The sequence below is a fragment of the Pinus tabuliformis genome, chromosome J (assembly GCF_031772625.1).
Source record: "Pinus tabuliformis cultivar Carrire ecotype Pingquan chromosome J, CPIR1, whole genome shotgun sequence".
Classification (NCBI taxonomy): domain Eukaryota; kingdom Viridiplantae; phylum Streptophyta; class Pinopsida; order Pinales; family Pinaceae; genus Pinus; species Pinus tabuliformis.
The window spans coordinates 832,722,830-832,747,024 of record NC_142295.1 but is presented as its reverse complement, the minus strand read 5'-3'; the positions used below and the strand labels follow the sequence as shown (position 1 = coordinate 832,747,024).

At 40.8% G+C, this 24,195-nt stretch overlaps 1 protein-coding gene across 2 annotated transcripts in view; it reads right to left on the bottom strand.

Moving 5' to 3' along the window:
* Positions 1 to 476: 476 nt before the first annotated feature.
* The window catches only part of LOC149229288 (pantoate--beta-alanine ligase-like), an 87,599-nt gene continuing 63,880 nt past the window's right edge, over positions 477 to 24,195 (bottom strand). For both annotated transcript variants that reach the window (XM_089378554.1, XM_089378555.1), the window contains exon 4: positions 477 to 916. In XM_089378554.1, the coding sequence (XP_089234680.1) occupies positions 794 to 916 (123 nt within the window). In that variant the 3' untranslated portion in view covers positions 477 to 793. The remainder of the gene's footprint in view (positions 917 to 24,195) is intronic.

The following is a 24,195-nucleotide window of genomic DNA, read 5'->3' as shown; positions in this document are numbered from 1 at the left end:
ATTCTCACCTTCTTCAGATCTCTCACATTCCAATCACATATCATTGTCCAGCACTTCAGATCCAAAGAAAAATTAATCAATGGACCAAATCATACCAAGTTAATAATTACATTGCCTCACTCCAGATTATATGATGTGCGAGGCCCAGAATCAAACCTAGCGACTGCCACTATAACACCAAGAGTATATCCAACAGACCGCAAGTCAGATATACCAGAAACTTATGACTTAGCAAGAGCCGAGACTCCATGGATAACAGGTAGCCTATTCTTTGAGCCTTATCATAACGGGCCAAAGGTGTCCGTCGTGGGATTTGAAAGCGGGAGGGGATAACATCCCAATGAACCAACCACCCCACCATCCCACAATGGGACAAGGGACAAACTTCATTTTTACAAAAGAAAATTCATCATAAATGTAAGTATGAATTCCACATGAAAAGCTAACTAGGGACTTCTACACAAAACAAACTCAAGTGAAACAAATCTGCATAAATCCTTATGCATGAAATCTATGATTTTAACAACTCTATATGCCTTTCAAGGAAAAGGCTATCCGAGGCATGAAGCCTAAAAAATGGATAACAGTTTACAAGGATGATTTTATGTGATGAAATCGGTTAGCTACTCGAAACTCTTTTGCCGTAGTTTTAAGTCAGCACCACACAAATGACAAAAGCGTGCTCTTGTCATGATGAACTTAAGGAAAAGAATCGAGGAGTTCCCTCCTCTTTTGCCAAAGTACTTGTGAGGAAACCATTCTAGCATATAACAGAAAACTTTGAGAAATTTTATTAAATTGGAGCTTGCAGCTCCATATTATCAATCAGCCTAACTCCTCCGAACCAAGCTGCAACGCAAAGCACAGCAGAGGACTGTATTCTCTTTAAATGGTGTAAAGTTACCTGGTCAACTACCTGCCAAGAAATCAAATAAAATACATTAGATCCAAAACAAAGTCAAAATACACTATTTTCTTTGTAGTGGCTCCAATTCTTAAAAGCTTTGTGCAGAAATCAGAAATTCGATCGAGGCCTTCAAGATTACAAAGTTTTGCCATTCTTTCATTTTAAGTCATGTACCTCTCTCTACAGTAAGAAAGAAAAGCAACAAACATGCACAAGAACTTTAGAGTCTATTCTATTAATATACATATAAATAGTACAAACCAGGAGGAGGTGAGAACCAGACACTACTCTGAAAGCTAGCCCAAAGGTATAGGTATAGTCATCTTTTACCAGTTCTGAAAACGGTAGAAAATAAAATGTAGTTTTGAACCAAAATTGAGCAGAGAGGCAACTGCAATCTAAAAAAACTAAACTGTCCTTAAAGTCCAAAAGCTAACAGTAATAGGCGTCCAAAAAGTGGCAGGTTTAAATGCCCATAAATGGAGCTGCATTTTTCTTATAAGCAAAAGAGACAGAGTGGGCCTAAAGATCATTCTTGGCCTTTAGTATCCAGGTAGTTCCTTCAGCTATTGCAACCACGTCTTCCTCCTCAGCAGCATTTTCTGCTTCAGTGTCCTCAGAAGTTCTCTCATCTGAGCTAAAATGTAACATCTCTTTCCAAACCATAATAGCAGAAGGGATCGACTTAGTAGCCTACCCAAATTCAGGTCAACTATAGTCGGGAAAAAAGGGGATCAGCTGGTTTAATTGTTTAATGGAAGGCAGCATTTTACTAGTTTAATAAAAGTGGCAAGTCACTTAATAAAAATAAAGTGACCAATCGTATTTCCAGCCGCCGATGGTATTTTGAGAGAAGGAAATAATTATACAAAGAAAAAAGGAGGCTCAAAGGGGATTATGTGTGGATGATTTGAGAATTGAATTTGGTGCTCTAGTAACTTATTGTGTGAGCGAAAACCTTTGTGGAGATCCCAATTTTGGTGGTGAAGCTATCCACTCTAGCTGGTGGTGATTAGTTTCAGTGGTGAGACATCCACTTTAACTAGTCAAGAGAGAGAACCACGTCAGGTTCTTCATTGGCGTTCATCAAAAAAGGATCGAAGATTGGAAACCAGAAGAAGAGTCCAGTTGCAACACTATGCACTTCTTCAAGGAGATCGAATAGCAGCAAATCGAACCACCTGAAGGAGAGCCGATTTACTTGGCAGAAAATAAAGGCCAAATTGTTTGTTGGAGATCGAATTTGCAGAGGGCCAAATTATGGATACTTGAAATGGCCGAATTGTGGAGGCCGAATTATTCTGGAGCTGTGGAGGATGAGATAATAGGGCCGAATTGCTTTTCAAAGGGAGCACTCACTACAAAGGCAAATAAAATTGAAGTATCGAGAAGCTTGCACTAGGTTGATTTAATACAGGAAAAAGGAGAGTGATTTTCCATAGATCGACTTGCCAGGGTAATTTCCAAAGGAGGCCAAGTTGTTCCAACCAAATCGTAATTTCTGAAGAGGTTGAAATGGAGTCAACCGAATTTTCCAAAGGATTTGCAGCCAGGGTTCGAGCAAACGAATTTCTAGAGGGAGGCCGAATTATCTCCAGTGATTATTTTGTCAGGTTTTTCCAAAAAAATTGATGTAAATCTTCCTCGGTATTATTAATAGAATTGGTTGGGTTTTGTTGTGGCATTTTCAATTAAAAAGGAAAAATTATGATCGTTGGTTGTCCAAATTTTGTTGGGTTTTTGTTATATTTTTCGAAAAATAATTTTTGGGAATTATCTAAAGAAGTTTAGGTAGAAAAATTATAAATAAAATTAAAAGGGATTTAAAAAAAACTACATTGATGAAGGCATCATATATACTTTTCACTATTTCAATTTCAAGAATCAGATTGCCTCCTTTCCTATGAATATTAGGGTCTACCATTTCCTTTACATGCCAATGAGTTAACAATAAATCTCTTTCTCTGGAGTGACCAGTTTTAGGGATGAACTAGCCTACCTCCCCATCAACCGCATTGTTTAGGGTCTATTACCCACCATCTGTGGGTGGTATCATAGGAGAAAATTTGTTTTCCTAGATGCTCCTCAGCCGGCAACCAGCAGCCACTAGATAAGTCGTTGTGCCATTGCCTCTGCCACCTGAGCCAGCCATGTGGTCCCTCGCCCATTTGTTATGATCGTATGTTTGAAGTTGGGCCTCCTAACCCCAAAGGTTTGGCCTTTCATTGGTGTAATTGAGTATTTTTGTTTACATTTCATGGACACTTCTGGGCATGGATTGGTGGGGGGATTCGACCGAAAGAATGGGCTAGGTTTGTACTCTTGTCTCCTCTGCGCGGTTTGGCGGTTAGCCTTGTATCCTAGTCTCGTGGGATCTCCTTTATTGGCTATTAGCTTTAGGGCTGGCATTACATGGGAAATCCTAATTTTGGTTGCGTGGTCCCGCTTCCTGACACCATATACATCACCCCTCTCTGCTCATTACAACCCCATTCATCATATTTCCCATCTGAGTCCACATCTGTCCACTAGGTCCACAAAGGGTTAGCCTCCCCCTCCCCTTATCCACATTTTGGTTCGGGCCAGGAAAGATGCCCCAGAGGTTGATGCAGCGCAAAAGAAAAGAAAAATCATATTTGCCCACTCTCAACAGAAAATTATACCATAAAATGCAAAAGATGGTCGGGACATACAAATTTATCACATGGGCAAAAGCCAAACATGAGCTCTACCCCTTTTCCATGGCCATCACCTTCGTTCCTATGGGCCCTAGATGAACCCCCTCCATCATTAAGGAACCCATCATTGTCCCAACCCTTGGTGAGCAATGAACCGCCCCACCTTAAGGGGGTATCTACTCCTATATCCTACGCATCATGCTCTCATCCCCTAGAGCCTCAAGCAGTTATAAAAGAAAAAACAATAAAAGGCAAAAGGCATATGAAGAAGGGTGGAAAAACAAGGTCTGGGTAACTCATGTACCACGATTGCTCCTTCCTACATCCATATACCCAAGTGCGGGCTTCCCTTATTTTAGCTACCCTTGTACCATGGCATGGGGCTTGGAGCCTTCCCCTAGTCCCCTACTCCATTCCATCATTGTATCACATGCCACCTACCACTTGATGTATGTACAATGGACATGTCACCCCCTTTAAAGGATAAAACCACCTAATAGGGTTCTTGGTTAACCCCCTTATTGAGCTTGGAGACACTGGTACATGCCAAAGCCCAATATGGGAGGGCATGCCACCATGAAGTGCCCATTTGATTCCATGAATTGTAAACTCTTTTACTTGATTATTCTAATGATTTGTTGTACTAAAGGTTAAGGGGACGCATTGGACCTTATGCAAGATTGCAGTTTGGTCTCCATTTGGGGTTTGGTCTCCCTATACGGGGTCTAAGACCTCTAGAGGGCTATAGTGGCACTTAGGGTGAGTGTAGAGAACCATGGACCTCCACCATAGCAAAGATCACTTCATGGATCCCCAACACCATTCATTGATTGCTCGTGTTCCACCTTTTGGATGAAGATGATGTGCCCGGATCACCATGCTAAGTCGGCTTCACATTGCACCATACAATTGGCAGAGGTTCCAGCGCTCAAATAAGGATGTGTCTCATTGCGGGAGACAAAGGGAGGGCTTATGTTATCATCCTAGCCCTTACATATGGTTTACAGGCATTCTCGATACACTTGGAAATCCATGAGGATGCCATTTTGCCCCCACACCCACTTGGGGACACCACATGTGACATGCTTGGATATCAAAGGGCCAACCCCTTACTATGTTTGGAGCTTATCTCACACATTGGCACAATTTGGACTCCACTAGGCCTTCTCAATGGCCCAACAAATCATCATGTTTACTATTTTTCCCTCTTGAGAGGCTTATTTTTCTATTTTGAGCTATCGTGGTGGGCTTGTCACCCAGGAATGTTATTGTTGCACATTATTTTATTATTTGGGGCTTGATTAAACCTAATTAGGCAAATCGAACTCTTTAAAGAGGATAAAAATTGATGAGCGGTTCATTCATTCCTCTCATCATCACTTGGCTTGGGTTAGTAGCTCTTGTGAGAATTTCGCATTCCCTTTTGGAGGACAAGTTTGGTTTCATGAATGAATTTTGATGTTTGGATACTCTTCCTTTCGTCTTGGAGGTCCAAATTTGTCTTGATTTGACGATTAGATATACTCATTGTACATGTAAGTGCTCCTTTTCATGCTTATTCTTTACTTTACTTTGTCACATGAATAATGTATGGGATTTTCGCTCTCTAGATCTGTAATTTGCCCTCGTTTATTCGAAATTGTGGAAGTTTTGGACTTTTGAAGCATTGCATATATTACATGTGCCATGTATGATGAATGAATGTTCCTAGAAGTTTAATTTTATTGAATACACCTTGATAAGTCATCAATTCTTGTACATCGAAGTATAAAATCTTCTGGCAGCTGCTCTCATGCCCTAATTTTCGATGCGAAGTTACCTAGAGATCTCCTTAATCGAGTTAAGTTTCTCCAAATCACAAAATCACCTTGACTCCATCTCTCCCAAGGGCAAGGCACTGATCTAACCATTAGTGGTGACCTAAAAGAATATATTTCTCGCCTTTTTCTTCTCCTTATAGGCCTAACCCTAGTAGGTCATCTAGGGCATCAAATGATTTTCATTGTGTCCATCCAAAACCCTCGATTTTGGGTCCACTACTGCGTTGGGATTTTATCTAGAGGTCATCCAAGTTTGAGGAAAATCCTACGGCGAAATCCCGAGATATAGCAAGCCCTAACCATAAGACCAATTCTTGCCCTAGGTTGATTTGGGTTAGTGTCCTCATTGGAATCATTGCATTCAAATCTCAAAATAAAATTAGTCCTTTGATCCTATTTTCTTCCCTAATTAGGTCAAGCCTCTCCTTGGATGATCAACTCTATACCCTTGACCTAGTCTAGGTCCACTTGGGTTCTTTGTGGTCCTGCAACTCTACAACCCAAATTCCACAAGGATTACATAGAATCCATTTCTTCTCAAGGATCCTTAAACCTAAGAAATCCCTTGTCAAGAAATATCCTCCAACCCTACGTTTAGGTATCCTCGTATTCCTTCTTGGAGAGCCAATCGCCTTGCTTTCAAAGCGAGCAAGCCAATTATTTGAGCCTCTCTTATGAATAGGTTTGACTCCTCCCATCAGTGAAAGTCTGTAAAGAGCAGGGAGCCTTAGCTAAGGTGACAATGGGCTATCGATCAATTGCTGCCCCTTGACCTAGTTGTTTCTCCATAGGATCCCCTCCCAAGACCCCTGCTAATTTGAGCGGTAACATTTTTGGCGTCATTGTCGAGGACACGAGACGTGTGTGTTGTTCCCTTATGACATGATTCATATATCATTTTGGTGACTCCATTGGAAGAACAAAGCCCTAGTGCTTCATTGAACTTTAAGGTAAATGCTTGTAGAGTGAAGCAAGCATTTCTCTAGGCATCTTTAAATTCACCCTAGCAACTCCTACATAATTTGCATGTATATCTCAATAGGATGTCATTCTTTGATGATCTTCCCGCTTTGGACATCGCTAGCATCCCTGGGTGCCCTTGTTTGATGGTGATCCACTCTCCACAACTGATCATGTAGAAAGCTTTATTGCGCATGCTTCAAAGGAGAAAGTGGTCCACCAACATGTCCTTATACTATTGTTCATGAGCTCTCTCCATGGTCATAACTGTTGAGAAATATAGGGCAATAAGATTAAGTGATTTCTCTTGTAATGATAACTACTTGTGAATGCTTTTTCCTTCTTTAGATTAGGTTCTTCTCTTGACTTAGATTATTATAGTGTTCCTTTTCATCAAACAACTACCAAATCATAAACAGTGATAAGACAAGAGGCACAGAATGCACATGATCAGCGAAGGCCAAAACCTCTCCAACTTGAGAGGAAAACCCAAACGAATTCTTCTTCTTGTAGAAACTTCAAGTAACGAATACCAAGACCAAGACCCTTGACACAACAACCTCTCCAAGACCAAGTCACAAGACCCTTCTTCCCTGCTTCTTCTTTTTTCCCTAGTCAACACAAGTCAAACTGTCTTCTTACACTGTTAATCTCGGCAACTTTAAAATTTCGGCTCCTTTCTATAGACCTGCAATCTTTGGCCTGTTTGTACCTCTGCAATTCCGCACATGTGAGCTAATAGAGGGAAATTTGTGATGCTTTTCTCCTTCACTTAGTTTGGAGACCTCTTCTTAAGGCTTTAGCTACCAAGAATGATGATTGGAGACTTCCTCAAACGTTTCTCTAGGGACTGTTATGAGCCTATTGCAGAAACCCTAATTTTTGCCACACGTGTGGAGAGAAATAACCCAAAAACAGTGTTGGACCTTTTCACTCTTCTTTCCTTTCACTTCACTGGTTATGAGGCTGCTCCTTGTGATTTTCACACTTCATCTTATTGTAGATTGCTTGACCGAATTGTCATCCAAGTGATGCTGAGTGCTCCTATATATAGTGGTCTGTCCATGTGATATAGGCCAACTTGACCTTGTGCCTAAGCCGACTTGCCATTCTGGAATCATCTTAATTTCCTTTTGTACGTCGACTTCAAGGAGTGCTTGTGACAAGGTCTTGGAGGGTTAATGACTTCAACAAATTTTCTTTTTACAATGTATAACATGCCCAAAATGGGTCTTCATTTCTTGACATTGACTCACTAAACTTTATGACTTGATGACCAAACCTAATAGCTCACAATGGGAGCTTCAACTAAAAATAAAATTCCTTGAGCATGAAACCCATGACACAAGCATTACAAAATAATTTTAATTTTCTTCTTTTCATCAATTACATAAAATCATGATTACACGTCATTATGAAGACTGGACCTAGTTACATATTTCAACACTCCCTCTTAACTAGAGAGGTATTCATAATCTATACAAGGTACTTGGACATTCTCAATCTCAAGAATTCTCATAAGAAGAGTTAGATTGGTAACCCATCTGTATAGCATCATATCATCCAACATTGTTTCATCACAGGACCTTGAATAACAGCTCTATCTCTCCACAAGATTTAGAGCTCAATGTTGGAAAGACCAATGATGTATAGACACCCTCAACATTGTCTCTCTCGGAACATACCCTACCCAGGTTCTCAGAGTGTGTTCCACCAAGACTATTCTTATCTTGGATTCCCAATCCTCAAAGAATATCGGTCCTCTGCAACTACTCTTATCTTGGATCCCCTAACTCATCCTCAAAAAGTATCAGATGCCAGATGTTTACCCAATCCTCCATTATGTCTTCCCAAGTGAAGACAAGAATGATGTGTCTATCTCTTCCTCTCAACTTGGGGAGGGCATACCCATTCCGCTGAAGGAATGTACCTATTCCTTTTAAAAGGAAAGTACCCAAGCTCCCTCTTAACTAGGGACTTGACTAGCTCCCTCTATACCAGGGACTGCTTCCAGTAGCTCCTCAAGTGGAGATCATGGGATGACTAGTTCTTGTAGAACTCCTTCCTCTAATGTCATGAATTTCTTCTTTGTCATAGAGTCTACATATTTCGAGACTTCTTTGTAGGGCACAGACCATCCATCACTTTCATTCATGAGTCATGTCAGTCATGTCATCATTCCTTTCATTGGAAAGTGATCTATTAGTCCATGTCTGGTCTTTCTTCATGCCATGTTGCCGTCTTCATGCCATGTCTCCTTAAGGATCTTCCATCCTGCTACATGGGCATCAGTTGCAGAAGACATCCACAGGTCTTCCCTTGGCAGCCCTACATAATCCCATCCAGTTAGTATTCAAAAATAAGAAATGAACATTAAATCAAAATTGTTGGCATTATGGCTAAAGTGTTGTCATTGATGGCAACTCATACAGGTGATGGATCATTGTACAACAGGTCAGTAGCAGAGATTGATGATTAGCTCACAAATAATGAAGAAAACAAGAGGTACGCAGGTACACCGTACAAAAGCTGCGGACCCGCAGGCATGTCATAGATAAAGTGCGTACACACCGCAGTTACACCATGTAAAAGGTGCGGACCCCAGTTCACTCACTTCAAGGTAGAGAAGCGCGCTCACGTGGGGTTTCTTATGTTTGGCCCGTGGTATTTAGCCAGCCGTTCTTGATTCTATGGTTTTGGCCCGTGGTATAGGATCTAATTTAGCCCCGGTTTGGATCCCTTGTTTTGGTTATCTATGGTATTGATCCACGATTTTAGGAAGAGCTTGCCTATATAAAGCAAAGGAGATCATTTGGCTATGTGTGTGAAATTAGAAGATCTTAAGAGAAGCTAGATCTAAAATTCTTGTAATCAGTTTGTGAGAGAGAGTTGAATCAATATCAAGGAGAAACATGAGAATTACAAGTCGGATCTACTAATGGGTTGATATCTCCTCGGCGCATGTTCAGATCTGTAGATCTGACAGTCTGGGTTATTCTTGAAGTCTTGAAATTATCTATACCCGCAGGACCGCAAGTACAGTGAAGGAAAAGTGCGTAGGTACGCAGGCCCAGAAGTGTTGCAGGTGCGTAGGTACGCAGGCCCAGAATTGCAGAAGGTGCGGAGGGGCGCAGGCAGCGGAGGTACGCAGGAAGTCCGTGAGACACAGTGCGTGGGTGCGCAGAAAGGCAGTTGGAAACAGTGCGTATGTACGCAGGTGTTCTATGGGTGAAGCTGCAGACTTTTCATGAAATCTATTTAGCTGCCCCTGTTTATTATTGTTGTGTTCTGGGTTTTGAAGTGATGTCTAGTTTCTGGAATTATGTTCTGATAACAGCAGTGATTGATTGAATGATCATGATTAGCTTCAGTATTGATAGATGAATGGATCAGGTTCATAATGACTTATCCTTATATGATCTGGTGGACTAGATCTGATTGATAACTCTCATCGTATATGTATTGATCTGGTGATTGGGTGATTCAGAAAGTTGTTTGATTATGAGCTTCAATGTTGTTGGGCCCAGTATGAAAATTGGATGAAATGTGGCCTTTCAGATTATGTGTTGTGCTTCAGTGTATCCAGTCTGAAAATTGATGAAACGTGGTACCTGGAGGAGAGAAGATTGTAGGTCAGCACCTACGTACTAGTATCTAAGCTAGTACAAGAGCTAAAGGAAATCTTTGGAGCATTGTAGCAGGTAGCAGCCTGCGTACTAGTAAATGGATCGGCTAGTACAAGAGCAAAGGGGGTTGTAGCTCCCGTACTGGTATAAGACTGCACCAGTACAAAATATTGTAAAATGATTTTCTTATTAAGAAGAAGATTGAGATGACTTGCAGCAGGTGGTTTTCTCCCGCATTGGGTTTCCACCTTATATCATGGTGTTCATGTGTGTGCCTTATGTGTGATGATCTATTCTATGTTACTGCATCTGTTAACTGATAATATGGTTGATAATGTTCTAATGCACTCATTGAAGATCAATTAACTTAATCAAAAGAAGTTGTGGAAGTAGAATATATGAATCAGAGTTTGGAAATGAAAAAGTTTTATTGACTTGATAATACTGATTCACCCCCCCCCCCTCTCAGTATTATTTCCAACAATTGGTATCAGAGCAGGTTCTTTCGTAGAAGCTTGATCGCTTAAAGGAGATCCGTGGAACAATGGGAAAGAAGCTTAAGAAGAAAGCTCATAAGAAGAAGAAGACATCTCAAAGGAACTATGACAGTGGGAGAATCGATTGGGGATTAGGTATAAGAAGCTCTTCAGATTCAGAATCAGTTCAGAATGAAGATGACCATTCAGGTATGAATTTGCTATCCTCTGATGTTCCAGCTATCTTTCCTTTTGGAAAAGATGGAAGTGATAACGAAACAACTGAATGTGCTCTTATGGGTGAGGAAGAAGGATATCAAATAGAAGCAGAATTTAACAGGCTGACAAACAAAATTAATGAACAAGAAAGACTTCTGAACATAAAGAGTGGTGCCCTCAAAGAAGCTCTTACTAGACAAAAAGCTCATCAAAAGTTATGCAAGGAAAAGTATCAAAAGTTGCAGGTTGAAGCAACATCTCTAAGAAATGAAGTCATTGAAAAGAACACAACAATCAAGGAGCTCAGAGATCGATCCAGTTATTATGAAAGTCTTGAAGCCACGATCCTCTCACTAAAGGAAGATCTTGAAGAATCAAAGAAGCAGAATGAAGATCTACACCAAGCAATTGAAAAACAAGACAACGAACTCATCAGCTTAAAATCCCAGTTGGAATGTGCCTTCAGAGTTCGTCAAATGCAGCAGGATCTGAATGAAGAACAAGAAAAGGAGATACTCAAACTAAGGCAACAAATGGAAGAAGGAAGAAAAGCTGAAGAAGACATGAAGAAGCAATGTCTAGAAAAGGAAGAACAACTTCAAGTTGAGGTAAATATCTTGAAAGGTAAATTAGAAGAAAAGGATAAGCTCTTACGATTTCAAGATAGTACTAAAGTCTTGGATGATATTCTTAATAGTCAAAGGTCTCCTGCTATCAAAACTGGTCTTGGTTTCCATGAATCTGTTGAAGGTGAATCTAGTTCACAAGGTGAGGCAAGGAACTCTAAAGAGAAATCTAAAGTGATCAACGAAGAAATGAAAGATCAATCTCATCATCAACCAAGGAAAGAGATTCCTCAAAGAAAATCCTTTACTCCTCCTATGAATAATGTTGAATGTTATGTATGTCATAATCTTGGACATGTTGCAGCTAGATGTAGAAGAAGAAGGGTTCAAGACCATTATGCAGAAAGATCATCACATTCAAGGTACTTTAATGGATATTGCTTTGCTTGCAATATGTATGGTCACAAAGCTGTTGATTGCTATAAAAGGAATATGAAACATGTAAGATGTTATGCATGTAACAAGCTTGGACATATAGCAAAGGAATGCAGGAACAAAGCACGGACATCATATCAAAAGGAGAAAATGTCATCATCATGCTTGAAGATATGGAGGAAAAAGGAAGTACAGTCAGAAAAAGGCGGCACAGCACAACGTACAGACATACCAGAATCAGAGGGAGCTGAAAGTACAAAACTTCAGTGTCCTGAATCTCATATGCAAACTCCATAAAGGGAAGTCGCGTATATACGCGAGTTGGATACTGCACAATCACGTATATGATTGTTTGAAGAAAAGCAGTAGAGAAAGTGAAGTTGGAAGTGAATCTATGAAGTATGATCTCTCGAGCACAAGATCAGATCTGGGAATCTGACTGTCAGTGGCACAAAGGAGGACTGTTAATTGGGTTCTAATCAGAGGTACGCAGACCATTCACTGTGAAAGTGCGGGCGTACGCAGCAGAGCAGAAGTTCCGGTGCGGAGGAACGTAGGTGATACACAGAGAATGTGCGAGGGTACGCAGCGAAGCAAAAGTGCCAGTGCGGAGGTACGCGGCGTAATAGAGGTTCAGGTGCGGAAGAACAGTAAAGGTACGCGGCGTGGCAGAGGTTCAGGTGCGGAGGCACAGTGAAAGTACGCAGCGCTACAGAAGCCGCAGGTGCGTAGATACGCGGTGCGATTGATGGCACAGGTGCGTGGGTACGCGCTATAGTAGAAGGCTCTCTGCGTGAATACGCAGAAACACAGAAAGTCAAGTGCGGGGATACGCAGAGGAGCGGAAGGAGAGGTGCGGAGCCACGCAGGCCATATAATGAGAAACTGCGGATCTGTCTTAAGGCATTTATTGGCTGACTTTTCTTGTTGATAAGATCTGACAGATGGCACCAGTTTAGGGGGAGCATATGTTCTTAATGCATTGTTGGCATTATGGTCCTTGGTGACGATGCTTATGATTCATCTTGCTATGGTTATGAGTTGTTCACATGGTTCTTGGATCAGATTTGTGGTTGATTCTCAAATGGTGCTTGCATGGAGTCTTTATTGTTCTTGGCACATATATGGATGAGGATTGTTGGCTGGATTCATGGTTGACTATTCAAAATTGCATTAATGCAGATATTCCAAATTGATGATACTTGGTTCATAATGGCTATGAATGAGTTGATGCAGACATACCTTGATGATTCATTCACTAATGCAAGTCGCTGATCTAGTTGTTGTTGACAGATACTATGGAGCAGATCATACAGGGTTGTTGCTGATGTTTATCTTAGGTGATTGGTCTCTGTTATAAATGTCATATCACGACTCATGATGTAATAGTATGTCTCTATCTATTGTAGTCATCTCTTCAGGTCATGTAACGACCTATGTTGGTTTCCCCACTATGCCTGGGATGAAGATGTAATGTATTTAGTTCCTGATGTGTCCCCACTTGGTTGGGTGATGGATGTATGTATTGAGTCTTTTGGTGATAGGAAGGTCATTTATGATATTTAGAGTCATGTTCTTGTAGAACATCTTTTTGCAGACCTTGCTTACAGTCAGGGGGAGCTTGAGCATGAACAACACTATATAGCAGAGCAGATATTTCAGAAAGAGCATTATCAGATTGGTGCACCATGGCATATACAAAGGGGGAGCTCATTCAGAGACTTCAGCAGATCTGGTTTATAGTCAAAGGGAGCATGTTCTTAGGGGGAGCAAAACCCTTTGCCCTTGATGTCAAAGGGGGAGAGTGATTTGGTGTTGTTGCCATCAAGTCCAAAGGGGGAGATTGTTGGCATTATGATGCATGTGTTGTACTTGATGGCAACCCTCTCATAGAAGATCATCTCACTTGTATACATTCAGATGAATCCACAGAAGAGATATCAGATATCACAGAATACATGGATTTAGGACAGTTCAAAGGGATCAGATGACAATTCACAAGTAAGCTTTGCCATCAAGTCCAAAGGGGGAAATTGTTGGCATTATGGCTAAAGTGTTGTCCTTGATGGCAACTCATACAGGTGATGGATCACTGTACAACAGGTCAGTAGCAGAGATTGATGATTAGCTCACAAATAATGAAGAAAACAAGAGGTACGCAGGTACACCGTACAAAAGCTGCGGACCCGCAGGCATGTCATAGATAAAGTGCGTACACACCCGCAGTTACACCATGTAAAAGGTGCGGACCCCAGTTCACTCACTTCAAGGCAGAGAAGCAAGCTCATGTGGGGTTTCTTATGTTTGGCCCGTGGTATTTAGCCCGCCGTTCTTGATTCTATGGTTTTGGCCCGTGGTATAGGATCTAATTTAGCCCCGGTTTGGATCCCTTGTTTTGGTTATCTATGGTATTGATCCATGATTTTAGGAAGAGCTTGCCTATATAAAGCAAAGGAGATCATTTCGCTATGTGTGTGAAATTAGAAGATCTTAAGAGAAGCTAGATCTGAAATTCTTGTAATCAGTTTGTGAGAGAGAGTTGAATCAATATCAAGGAGAAACATGAGAATTACAAGTCGGATCTACTAATGGGTTGATATCTCCTCGGCGCATGTTCAGATCTGTAGATCTGACAGTCTGGGTTATTCTTGAAGTCTTGAAATTATCTATACCCGCAGGACCGCAAGTACAGTGAAGGAAAAGTGCGTAGGTACGCAGGCCCAGAAGCGCTGCAGGTGTGTAGGTACGCAGGCCCAGAATTGCAGAAGGTGCGGAGGGGCGCAGGCAGCGGAGGTACGCAGGAAGTCCGTGAGACACAGTGCGTGGGTGCGCAGAAAGGCAGTTGGAAAGTTGAAACAGTGCGTATGTACGCAGGTGTTCTATGGGTGAAGCTGCGGACTTTTCATGAAATCTATTTAGCTGCCCCTGTTTATTATTGTTGTGTTCTGGGTTTTGAAGTGATGTCTGGTTTCTGGAATTATGTTCTGATAACAGCAGTGATTGATTGAATGATCATGATTAGCTTCAGTATTGATAGATGAATGGATCAGGTTCATAATGACTTATCCTTATATGATCTGGTGGACTAGATCTGATTGATAACTCTCATTGTATATGTATTGATCTGGTGATTGGGTGATTCAGAAGGTTGTTTGATTATGAGCTTCAATGTTGTTGGGCCCAGTATGAAAATTGGATGAAATGTGGCCTTTCAGATTATGTGTTGTGCTTCAGTGTATCCAGTCTGAAAATTGATGAAACGTGGTACCTGGAGGAGAGAAGATTGTAGGTCAGCACCTACGTACTAGTATCTAAGCTAGTACAAGAGCTAAAGGAAATCTTTGGAGCATTGTAGCAGGTAGCAGCCTGCGTACTAGTAAATGGATCGGCTAGTACAAGAGCAAAGGGGGTTGTAGCTCCCGTACTGGTATAAGACTGCACCAGTACAAAATATTGTAAAAGGATTTTCTTATTAAGAAGAAGATTGAGATGACTTGCAGCAGGTGGTTTTCTCCCGCATTGGGTTTCCACCTTATATCATGGTGTTCATGTGTGTGCCTTATGTGTGATGATCTATTCTATGTTACTGCATCTGTTAACTGATAATATGGTTGATAATGTTCTAATGCACTCATTGAAGATCAATTAACTTAATCATAAGAAGTTGTGGAAGTAGAATATATGAATCAGAGTTTGGAAATGAAAAAGTTTTATTGACTTGATAATACTAATTCACCCCCCCCTCTCAGTATTATTTCCAACAAAAATTACCTTTGTGATGGTCTTTCATCATGACATTTTTTTGTTTGCATCAGCATCTTGCATACATATTGACACATCTCCAAAAGATATATATTTTCAAGGGTCTCTTTCTTTTTAAGACTTCATCAGTGCTTTCATATCTTTCATGGAGATATAATAGTCAAATATTTCAGTCCTTGGATGTTGATTTCCTTTTCCATAGTTGCATATTTCACGATCTCTTTCTTTCTTTCTTCACACATTTCCATTCCAGGAACTTCCAGTCAGAGTTCCTCCATTTTTTGTCAACCACCTCATATTTCATATGAGGACATATTATGTTGATTTCATCTAGTAAATATGTGAAACATGCCTTCCTGCACCCTTTCAAAGGAGGAGATCCTTTCTTCTGATAATGCTCTCGAGATAGAGCGTTTATCCATATTACCGGCAACCATATGACATGACTCTATTTTATCAAATACAAGCATACATACCTCATTTTCCTTTAGGTCATCTAGACTTCCTTCAACAGCTTCCTTGATTGAAAGAACTTCAATTCCTTGATTTGCTTCACTTCTTTTGACATCATTCCACCATCCCATGAATTTCCACAAGTTGGAATTCTTGACGAAACACTTGCTTCCTACTAATCGGTAAACCTTCCAATGAAGATTACAACAGACGATCTTGAGTATCCTCATTCAGCAAACGTTTCCTTTTGACTGATGTATGATGTGCTTTGTACTAGATGACTTTTCCCTTTTCTCGTAAGTACCACTTACGCTTCTAATGAGGTTACCAAGAGCTATATCCTTCCATAGGTGACTGCCATAGACTTTTATTTCAGCTATCTTTCATGCTTCTCTATGATGATGTCACGAGATCTTGTTTTCAATGCTTCTATAATGCCATGATGCATCCTATCATGCTCCTTAGTGACTCATGATGGCCATATCTTACAACAAAAAACTTGGAAAACAAAAACTTGCAAAGAACTAGGTGAGGAAGACTACCTCAATCATAGTAGAGATCTTTTACTTCCTCTTTCTTAGATTTCTTCTTTTCAGCTTCCTCCACTTCTTCGGTGTTATGGGCTTCTTCACTTCCCCTTTTGTTATTGTCCTTCTGAGCTTGGAACAATCTCTCTTATAATTCCCATATTCTTGACATCTATAGCATTGAACCTTAGCCATATTCTTATTATTTTTCTGAGGACCAAATTTCCCAAATTTTCCTTTTCTTTTTGTCATTGCAGCATATGCTTAATTTTTCTCATTTGATCCTACGTCGGTTTTTTCCTTCAGCCTGGTTTCTTCAATCTTGCATAGCGACCATAGATCCTTGAATGGAGTAGCTTCCTTCTTCCCATAAATGCTTGATGTGAAGTTACTCCATTCCTCTGGTAGTGCATTTAATACTATGGTGGTCATTTCTTTGTCAGACATTATTTCTACCAGATCTTGAAGTTGGTCCCTTATTTCAAATATCCTCATGAAGTACGAGGCTATTCCTTCTTCTTTTGATATATTTAGCTTGTAGAGTTCTTGCCTTAATGAGATAACTTCTCTTGCAATACTTACGGAAAACAACTCTCCTTGTTTGTCATATATTTCTTTTGAAGTTTCAAGTTTGGATACATATGGAATGAGGGGATCCTTAATGGATTCTATGAGAATCCTTTGAGCCCTTACTTCCCCTTTCATAAACCTTGCAAGTGCTTGAGCATCTTCTTTTGGAGGTTTGGTGATTGAGCCCTTAACATGTTCCATGACCTCATTTTCAATGAGATTTAGATCTGTCCTCTTCTTCCATGCAAGAAAGTTTGAAGCCCCAACCAACTTGTTGTTGTCCTTGCAAAAAGACATGTTGACATATTCAGGTGTAGACATAAATATACTTACTTGTGAAGATGCTTTTCCACTTGTTGCCTCTTTGAACTTGATGATGATATAGATAATGGAAAACTTCTCCTTGATGAAGATAGTTTTCTTCAAGAGTTATCCTTGGCTCCAAAGAGAGGGAGATCACCTTAGAAGATGATGATATCTTTGTTGATGATGATGACAACGTCCTTGATGATGATGATGACAACATCCTTGATCTTTGCTTCTCTTGCATGAGTAGATTTCAAGTTACTTAGATCTCTTCAACTTGAGTAGAGGTAGGGTTTTTGTGGTCTCTTTCCTACTTGAGTGAGGATCCCAAGACTTCTTTTGGTGTAGACTTCTTCTTTGATCTAGGGTTTTGACACTTCCTTGCAGATCTTGACTTCAAAATGATTTTAGTATGAGATGATCTTTTAGATCTTCTTTGATGCCTTTCTAGAGTTTAGGTCCTTGAATGCTTGAGTGTCCCTTGATGAGCTGCCCTTCCTTGATTTGTTACCTTAGCTTTGAAACCATGTTGAGAAATCTAGGGCATTAAGATTAAGTGACTTCTCTTGTAATGATAACTGCTTGTGAATGCTTTTTACTTCTTTAGATTAGGTTATTCTCTTGACTTAGATTATTGTAGTGTTCCTTTTCATTAAACAGCGACCAAAATATAAACAATAAGGAGACAAGAGACATAGAATGTAGGCAATCAGCCAGGGCAAAAACCTCTCCAACTTGAGAGGAAACCCCAAATGAATTCTTCTTCTTATAGAAACTTCAAGTGATGAATACCAAGACCAAGACCCTTAACACAACAACCTCTCCAAGACGAAGTCACAAGACTCGTCTTCACTGCTTCCTCTTCTTGCCCAACTCAACACAAGTCAAACAGCCTTCTTGACTACTCTAAAATTTTGGCTCCTTTCCACAGACCTGCAATCTTCGACCTATTTGTACCTCTACAATTCCGCACGTGTGAGCTGATAGAGGGAAATTTGTGATGCTTTTCTCCTTCACTTAGTTTGGAAATTTCTTCTTAAGGCTTTGTCTAGCAAGAATGATGATTGGAGACTTCCTCAAAGGTTTCTCTAGCCACTGTTATGACCCTACTGTAGAAACCCTAATTTCTGCCACATGTGTGAAGAGAAATTACCCAAAAACAGTGTTGGACCTTTTCGCTCTTCTTGCCTTTCACTTCGCTGGCTATGAGACTGCTCCTTGTGATTTTCGCACTTCATCTTATTGCAGATTGCTTGACCGAATTGTCATCCAAGTGATGTCGAGTGCTCCTATATATAGTGGTTTGTCCATGTGATATAGGCCGACTTGACCTTGTGCCTAAGCCGACATGCCATTCTGGAATCATCTTAATTTCCTTTTGTAGGCCAACTTCAAGGGGTGTTTGTGACAAGGTCTTGGAGGGTTAATGACTCCAACAAAGTTTATTTTTATAACATGCCCAAAATGGGTCTTCATTTCTTCACATTGACTCACTAGACTTTATGACTTGATGACCAAACCTAATAGCTCACAATGGGAGCTTCAACTAAAAATAAAATTCCTTGAGCATGAAACCCATGACTCAAGCATTACAAAATAATTATATTTTTCTTCCTTCATCAATTACATAAAATCATGATTACACATGCCATTATGAAGACTGAACCTAGTTACATATTTCAACAATAACGCATGGTTGCATAATCATGAACCTAGGATCATCTCATCTATTGAGGAGTTCTTTGAAGGCTTTCTTAGACACTTTCAAGTATGCCCCGCAGTAAACATTCAAGAGGAAGCCTTCATTGACCTTGGGAATCTAGATGATGGGCAGGAAAGAGGGTCCTCCCTGAGTCCACATGACCAAAATAGGCATGATGATAATTCTCAAAGCACATGTGATAGGCAGGGTGAGTCTGTAGAGAGTGAAGTTAAGGTTAACCCTACCTTTTCCAACGATAGTATCACTGATGATCCACCCTCTGAAGACCTTGGAGAAGGTGATCCCATAGCCCCTTCAAACATTGATATCAACAATTACTTACATATTAAAGAAGAAAAATGGGAGGTCTGTGGAAATCCTTTCGACAAGGACCCTATCTATGACACCGATGACGATGATATTGATAGGATCCTTGTCTTTCCTCACAATTTTGGGGTTGTAGTTGAGTCCCATGTGGACACTTTCCTCAACCCTTCTTACATTATCACTAATAATGATAAATCCTCCTAAGTGTGATCATCATAGGCAATCTGTTTTTTGTGTCTCTCCATCTCATCAGTCTCCCTTTCCTACCAATCATAACCCTATGGTGGCCATGAAGCATGACATAAATGATAAGGACCATGATGGAGGTGATATGCCTAAAGTTGCCACCCATCAAAAGTCTATGAGCCTGATTGTTGACATCTCAATCTTTTGCTTGGAAGAGAGGATCTCGTGGATTAGATTACATCCCTTTGTCCCTTCTTCTCCCGTGATCCCTCATGCGTAGACAATCTATATTCCCACCTCCCGCCCTAGTGACCCTCCATATGATTGTTCCTATCCTTGCTTTTGGATTTGTTGCATAAGTAATCATTGGGCAAAGTATTTTTGTATTGCATGTTGATTTTTCGCATTAACATCATATGATATTATCATCATAGACTAGTTGCACTTAGATTAAATTTGCATTTAGAATAAATTTTATTTTCTTATTGATTTTATGGCCTAATACTAAGCATGGGTGATCATAAGACAGCACAAAACATGTTGCCCCGTGTGCTTGGTGCTTGATATATGCAGGTAACAGGTTTGGGGTCCCAAGAGATTGCTAGTGTTCTCAAGACCTCCTGTTTGAGTGTGTTTGTGCACTCTTCTGAGAGTTCATGTCCCAATTGGAGCCAGATGTTAGCCACCATCCGTGGGTGGTATCATAAGAGAAGTTTTTTTTTCCTAGACGGTCCTTAGCTGGCAACCAACAGCCCCTTGTAGCCACCAAATAGCTCAATGAGCCATTGTCTCTGCCACCTGAGCCAACCATGTGACCCCTCGCCCATCTGTTATGATCGTATGTTTGAAAGTGGGCCTCCCAACCCCAAAGGTATGGCTTTTCATTGGTCTAATTGAGTATTTTTGTTTACATTTCAAGGACACTTTGGGCATGGATTGGTGGGGGGATTCGATGAAAAACGTGGGCTAGGTCTGTACTCTCGTCTCCTCTACCCAGTTTGGTGATTAGCCTTGTATCCTAGCCTCGTGGGATCTCCTTTATTGGCTACTAGTTTCAGGGCTTGCACTACATGGGAAATCCCGGTTTTGGTAGTGTGGTCCCGCTTCCCAACACCATATCCATAAACCCTCTCTGCTCATTACAACCCCATTCATCATATTTCCCATCTAGGTCCACATGTGTCCACTAGGACCACAAAGGGTTAGCCTCCCCCCCCCTTGTCCACATTGCGGGCCAAGCCCGGAACGATACCCCGAAGGTTGATGCAGTGAAAAATAAAAGAAAAAGCAGATTTGGCCTCTCAATAGGAAATTCTACCATAAAATGCAAATGATGGTCAGTACATACAAATTTAGCACGTGGGCAAAATCCAAACATGAGCTCTACCCGTTTTCCATGGCCATCACCCTAGTTCCTATGGGCCTTAGATGAGCCCCCTCCATCATTAAGGAACCCATAATTGTCCCAACCCTTGGTGAGCAATGAACCGCCCCACCTTAAGGGTGTATCTACTGTTATACCCTACGCATCATGCTGTCATCCCCTGGAACCCCAAGCAATTATAAAAGAAAAATCAATAAAAGGAACAAAAGGCGTATGAAGAAAGGTGGAAAAACAAACGTCGGAGTTACACATGTACCACAATTGCTCCCTCCTACATCCATATACCCAAGTGTGGGCTTCCCTTATTTTAGCTACCCTTGTACCACGACATGTGACTTGGAGCCTTCCCTTGGTCCCCCACTCCATTCCATCATTGTATCATATGCCACCTACCACTTGATGGATGTACCATGGACATGTCACCCCCTTTAAAGGATGAAACCACCTAATAGGGTCCCTGGTTAACCCCCTTATTGAGCTTGGAGACACCTAAACATGCCAAAGCCCACTATGGAAGGGCATGCCACCATGACGTGCCCATTTGACTCCATGATTTGTAAACTCTCTTACTTGATTATTCTAATGATTTGTTGTACTGGAGGGCAAGGGGGTGCATTAGATCTTATGCAGGATTGCAGGTGGGTCTCCATTTGGGGTTTGGTCTCCTTATACGAGGTCCAAGCCCTCCAAAGGGCCACAATGGCACTTGTAGGGTGAATGTAGAGAGCCATGGGCCTCCACCATAGCAAAGAGCACTTCATGGAACCCCAGCGTCATTCATTTATTGCTCGTGTTCCACGTTTTGTATGAGGATGATGTACCTAGATCACCATGCCCATCCGGCTTCACATTGCACCATACACTTGGCAGAGGTTCCAGGGGCCAGATGAGGATGTGTCTCACCGCGAGAGACAAAGGGAGGGTTTATGTTATCATCCTAGCCTTTACAGATGGTTTACACTGTACAGGCATTATCGATCCACTTGGAGACCATGTCATTGTGTCCCCACACCCACTTGGAGACACCACATGTGACATGCTTGCATATCAAGGGGCCAACCCCTTATTCACTATGTTTGGAGCTTATTCTCACACATTGGCACACTTTGGACTCCACTAGGCCTTCTCAATGGCCCAACAACTCATCATGTTTACTATTTTTCCCTCTTGAGAGGCTTATTTTTCTATTTTGAGCTATCTTGGTGGGCTTGTCACCAAGGAATGTTATTGTTGCACATTATTTTATTATTTGGGGCTTAATTAAGCCTAATTAGGCAAATCAAACTCTTTAGAGAGGATATAAATTGATGAGAGGCTCATTCATTCCTCTCATCATCACTTGGATTGGGTTAGTAGCTCTTGTGAGAATTTCGCATTCCCTTTTGGAGGACGAGTTTGGTTTCATGGATGAATTTTGATGTTTGGATACTCTTCTTTTCATCTTGGAGCTTCAAATTTATCTTGATTTGAAGATTGGATATACTCATTGTACATGTAAGTGCTCCTTTTCATGCTTATTCTTTACTTTACTTTGTCACATGAATAATGTATGGATTTTTGCTCTCTACATCTAAAATTTTCCTAATTTATGCGAAACTGTGGAAGTTTTGGACTTTTGAAGCGTTGCATATATTACATGTGCTGTGTATGATGAGTGAATGTTCCTAGAGGTTTAATTTCATTGAATACACCTAGACAAGTCACCAATTCTTGTGCATTGAAGTATAAAACCTTCTTGTACATCGAAGTATAAAATCTTTTGGCAGTTGCTCTCATGCCCTAATTTGCCCTGCGAAGTTGCCTAGAGGTCTCCTTGATCGGGTTAAGTTTCTCCAAATCACAAAATCACCTTGACTCCATCTCTCCCAAAGGCAAGGCAGTGATCTAACCATTGGTGATCACCTAAAAAATATATTTCTCGCCTTTTCCTTCTCCTTCTAGGCCTAACCCTAGTAGGTCATCTAGGGCATCAAACAGTTTTCATTGTGGCCATCCAAAACCCTTGATTTTGGGTCTACCACTGCGATGGGGTTTTCTCTAAATGTCCTCCAAGTTTGAGGCAAATCCAATGGCGAAATCCCGAGATATAGCGAGCCCTAGCCATAAGACCAATTCTTGCCCTAGGTTGATTTGGGTTAGTGTCCTCATTGGGATCATTGCATTCAAATCTCCAAAGAAAATTAGTCCTTTGATCCTATTCTCTTCCCTAATCAGGTCAAGCCTCTCCTTGGATGATCAACTCTATACCTTTGACCTAATCTAGGTCCACTTGGGTTCTTTGTGGTCCCACAACTCTACAGCCTATTGAAGGAAATGTAACTAGGTTCGGTCTTCATAGTGACTTGTAATTATGATTTTATGTAAAGAAGAAACAGATGTATTTATTGTATTCCTTGCATCATGGGTTTCATAAGAAAGAAGTGTCTTTCATAGGTCAAAGACTTTTTCTTGATGTCTTTAAGATTTGTTTTCTTGTCATGAATATAATTAAGAAGTCATGAAGTCATATTACACATGTCAAAATTGCACTCCAAGACATTGTCATTATCCCTCTTGCAGTCGGTTAAAAGAAAGGCAGTATACTCCTTAAGGAAATGTTGCCTTATCTCCAAGATATCATGTCGGCCTAAATAGCAAGCATAAGTCACTATATATATGGAATGACCTCACCTCATAAACGACAAGCAATCTTGGATATCTCTGATCTAAGAGCGAAGAAGAGAAGAGGTATTATAGTAAGTAAGGAAGGTTGCTACTAGTGTATAAATATCTCGAGTGTTCTCGGGCTTAGTCTGTCTCGTCACTATCACATTAGCGAAAGACCGAAGACTATCCCAAGACAGTGTTAATACAGTTAAGGGCTATATCAAGCGTTGAACTGTGATAGACAAAAGACCAAAGTCAGGGAGGCTCTCTTGCACTAGAGGAAGAGATCAATGGAAGTCGAGCACTGTGTCTAGGTCTACGAAGAAAAGGAGTCTGAGACTCTCCAAGAGACAATGCCATAATAGTGCGAAGGAGAAGGACTACAGTGCGAAGAAGGAAGATTGTGATGTGAAGGCCGATGAGCGCAAGAGATAGTGACAAGTGTCTTGAAGGAAAAATTGTGTCAAGTGTCTTTGTCAAGGGTATTGGTATTCGTGAATTGGAATCTCTATAAGAAGAATTTTGTATGGGTTTTCCTCTCAAAGAGTGAGAAGTTTTCGCCCTAGCAGAAAGCCAACATCTTGTGTCCTTGTCTCTTTTGTTTTGGTAGCTATTTGATGAACTAAGAAGGCACACCCTAATAAT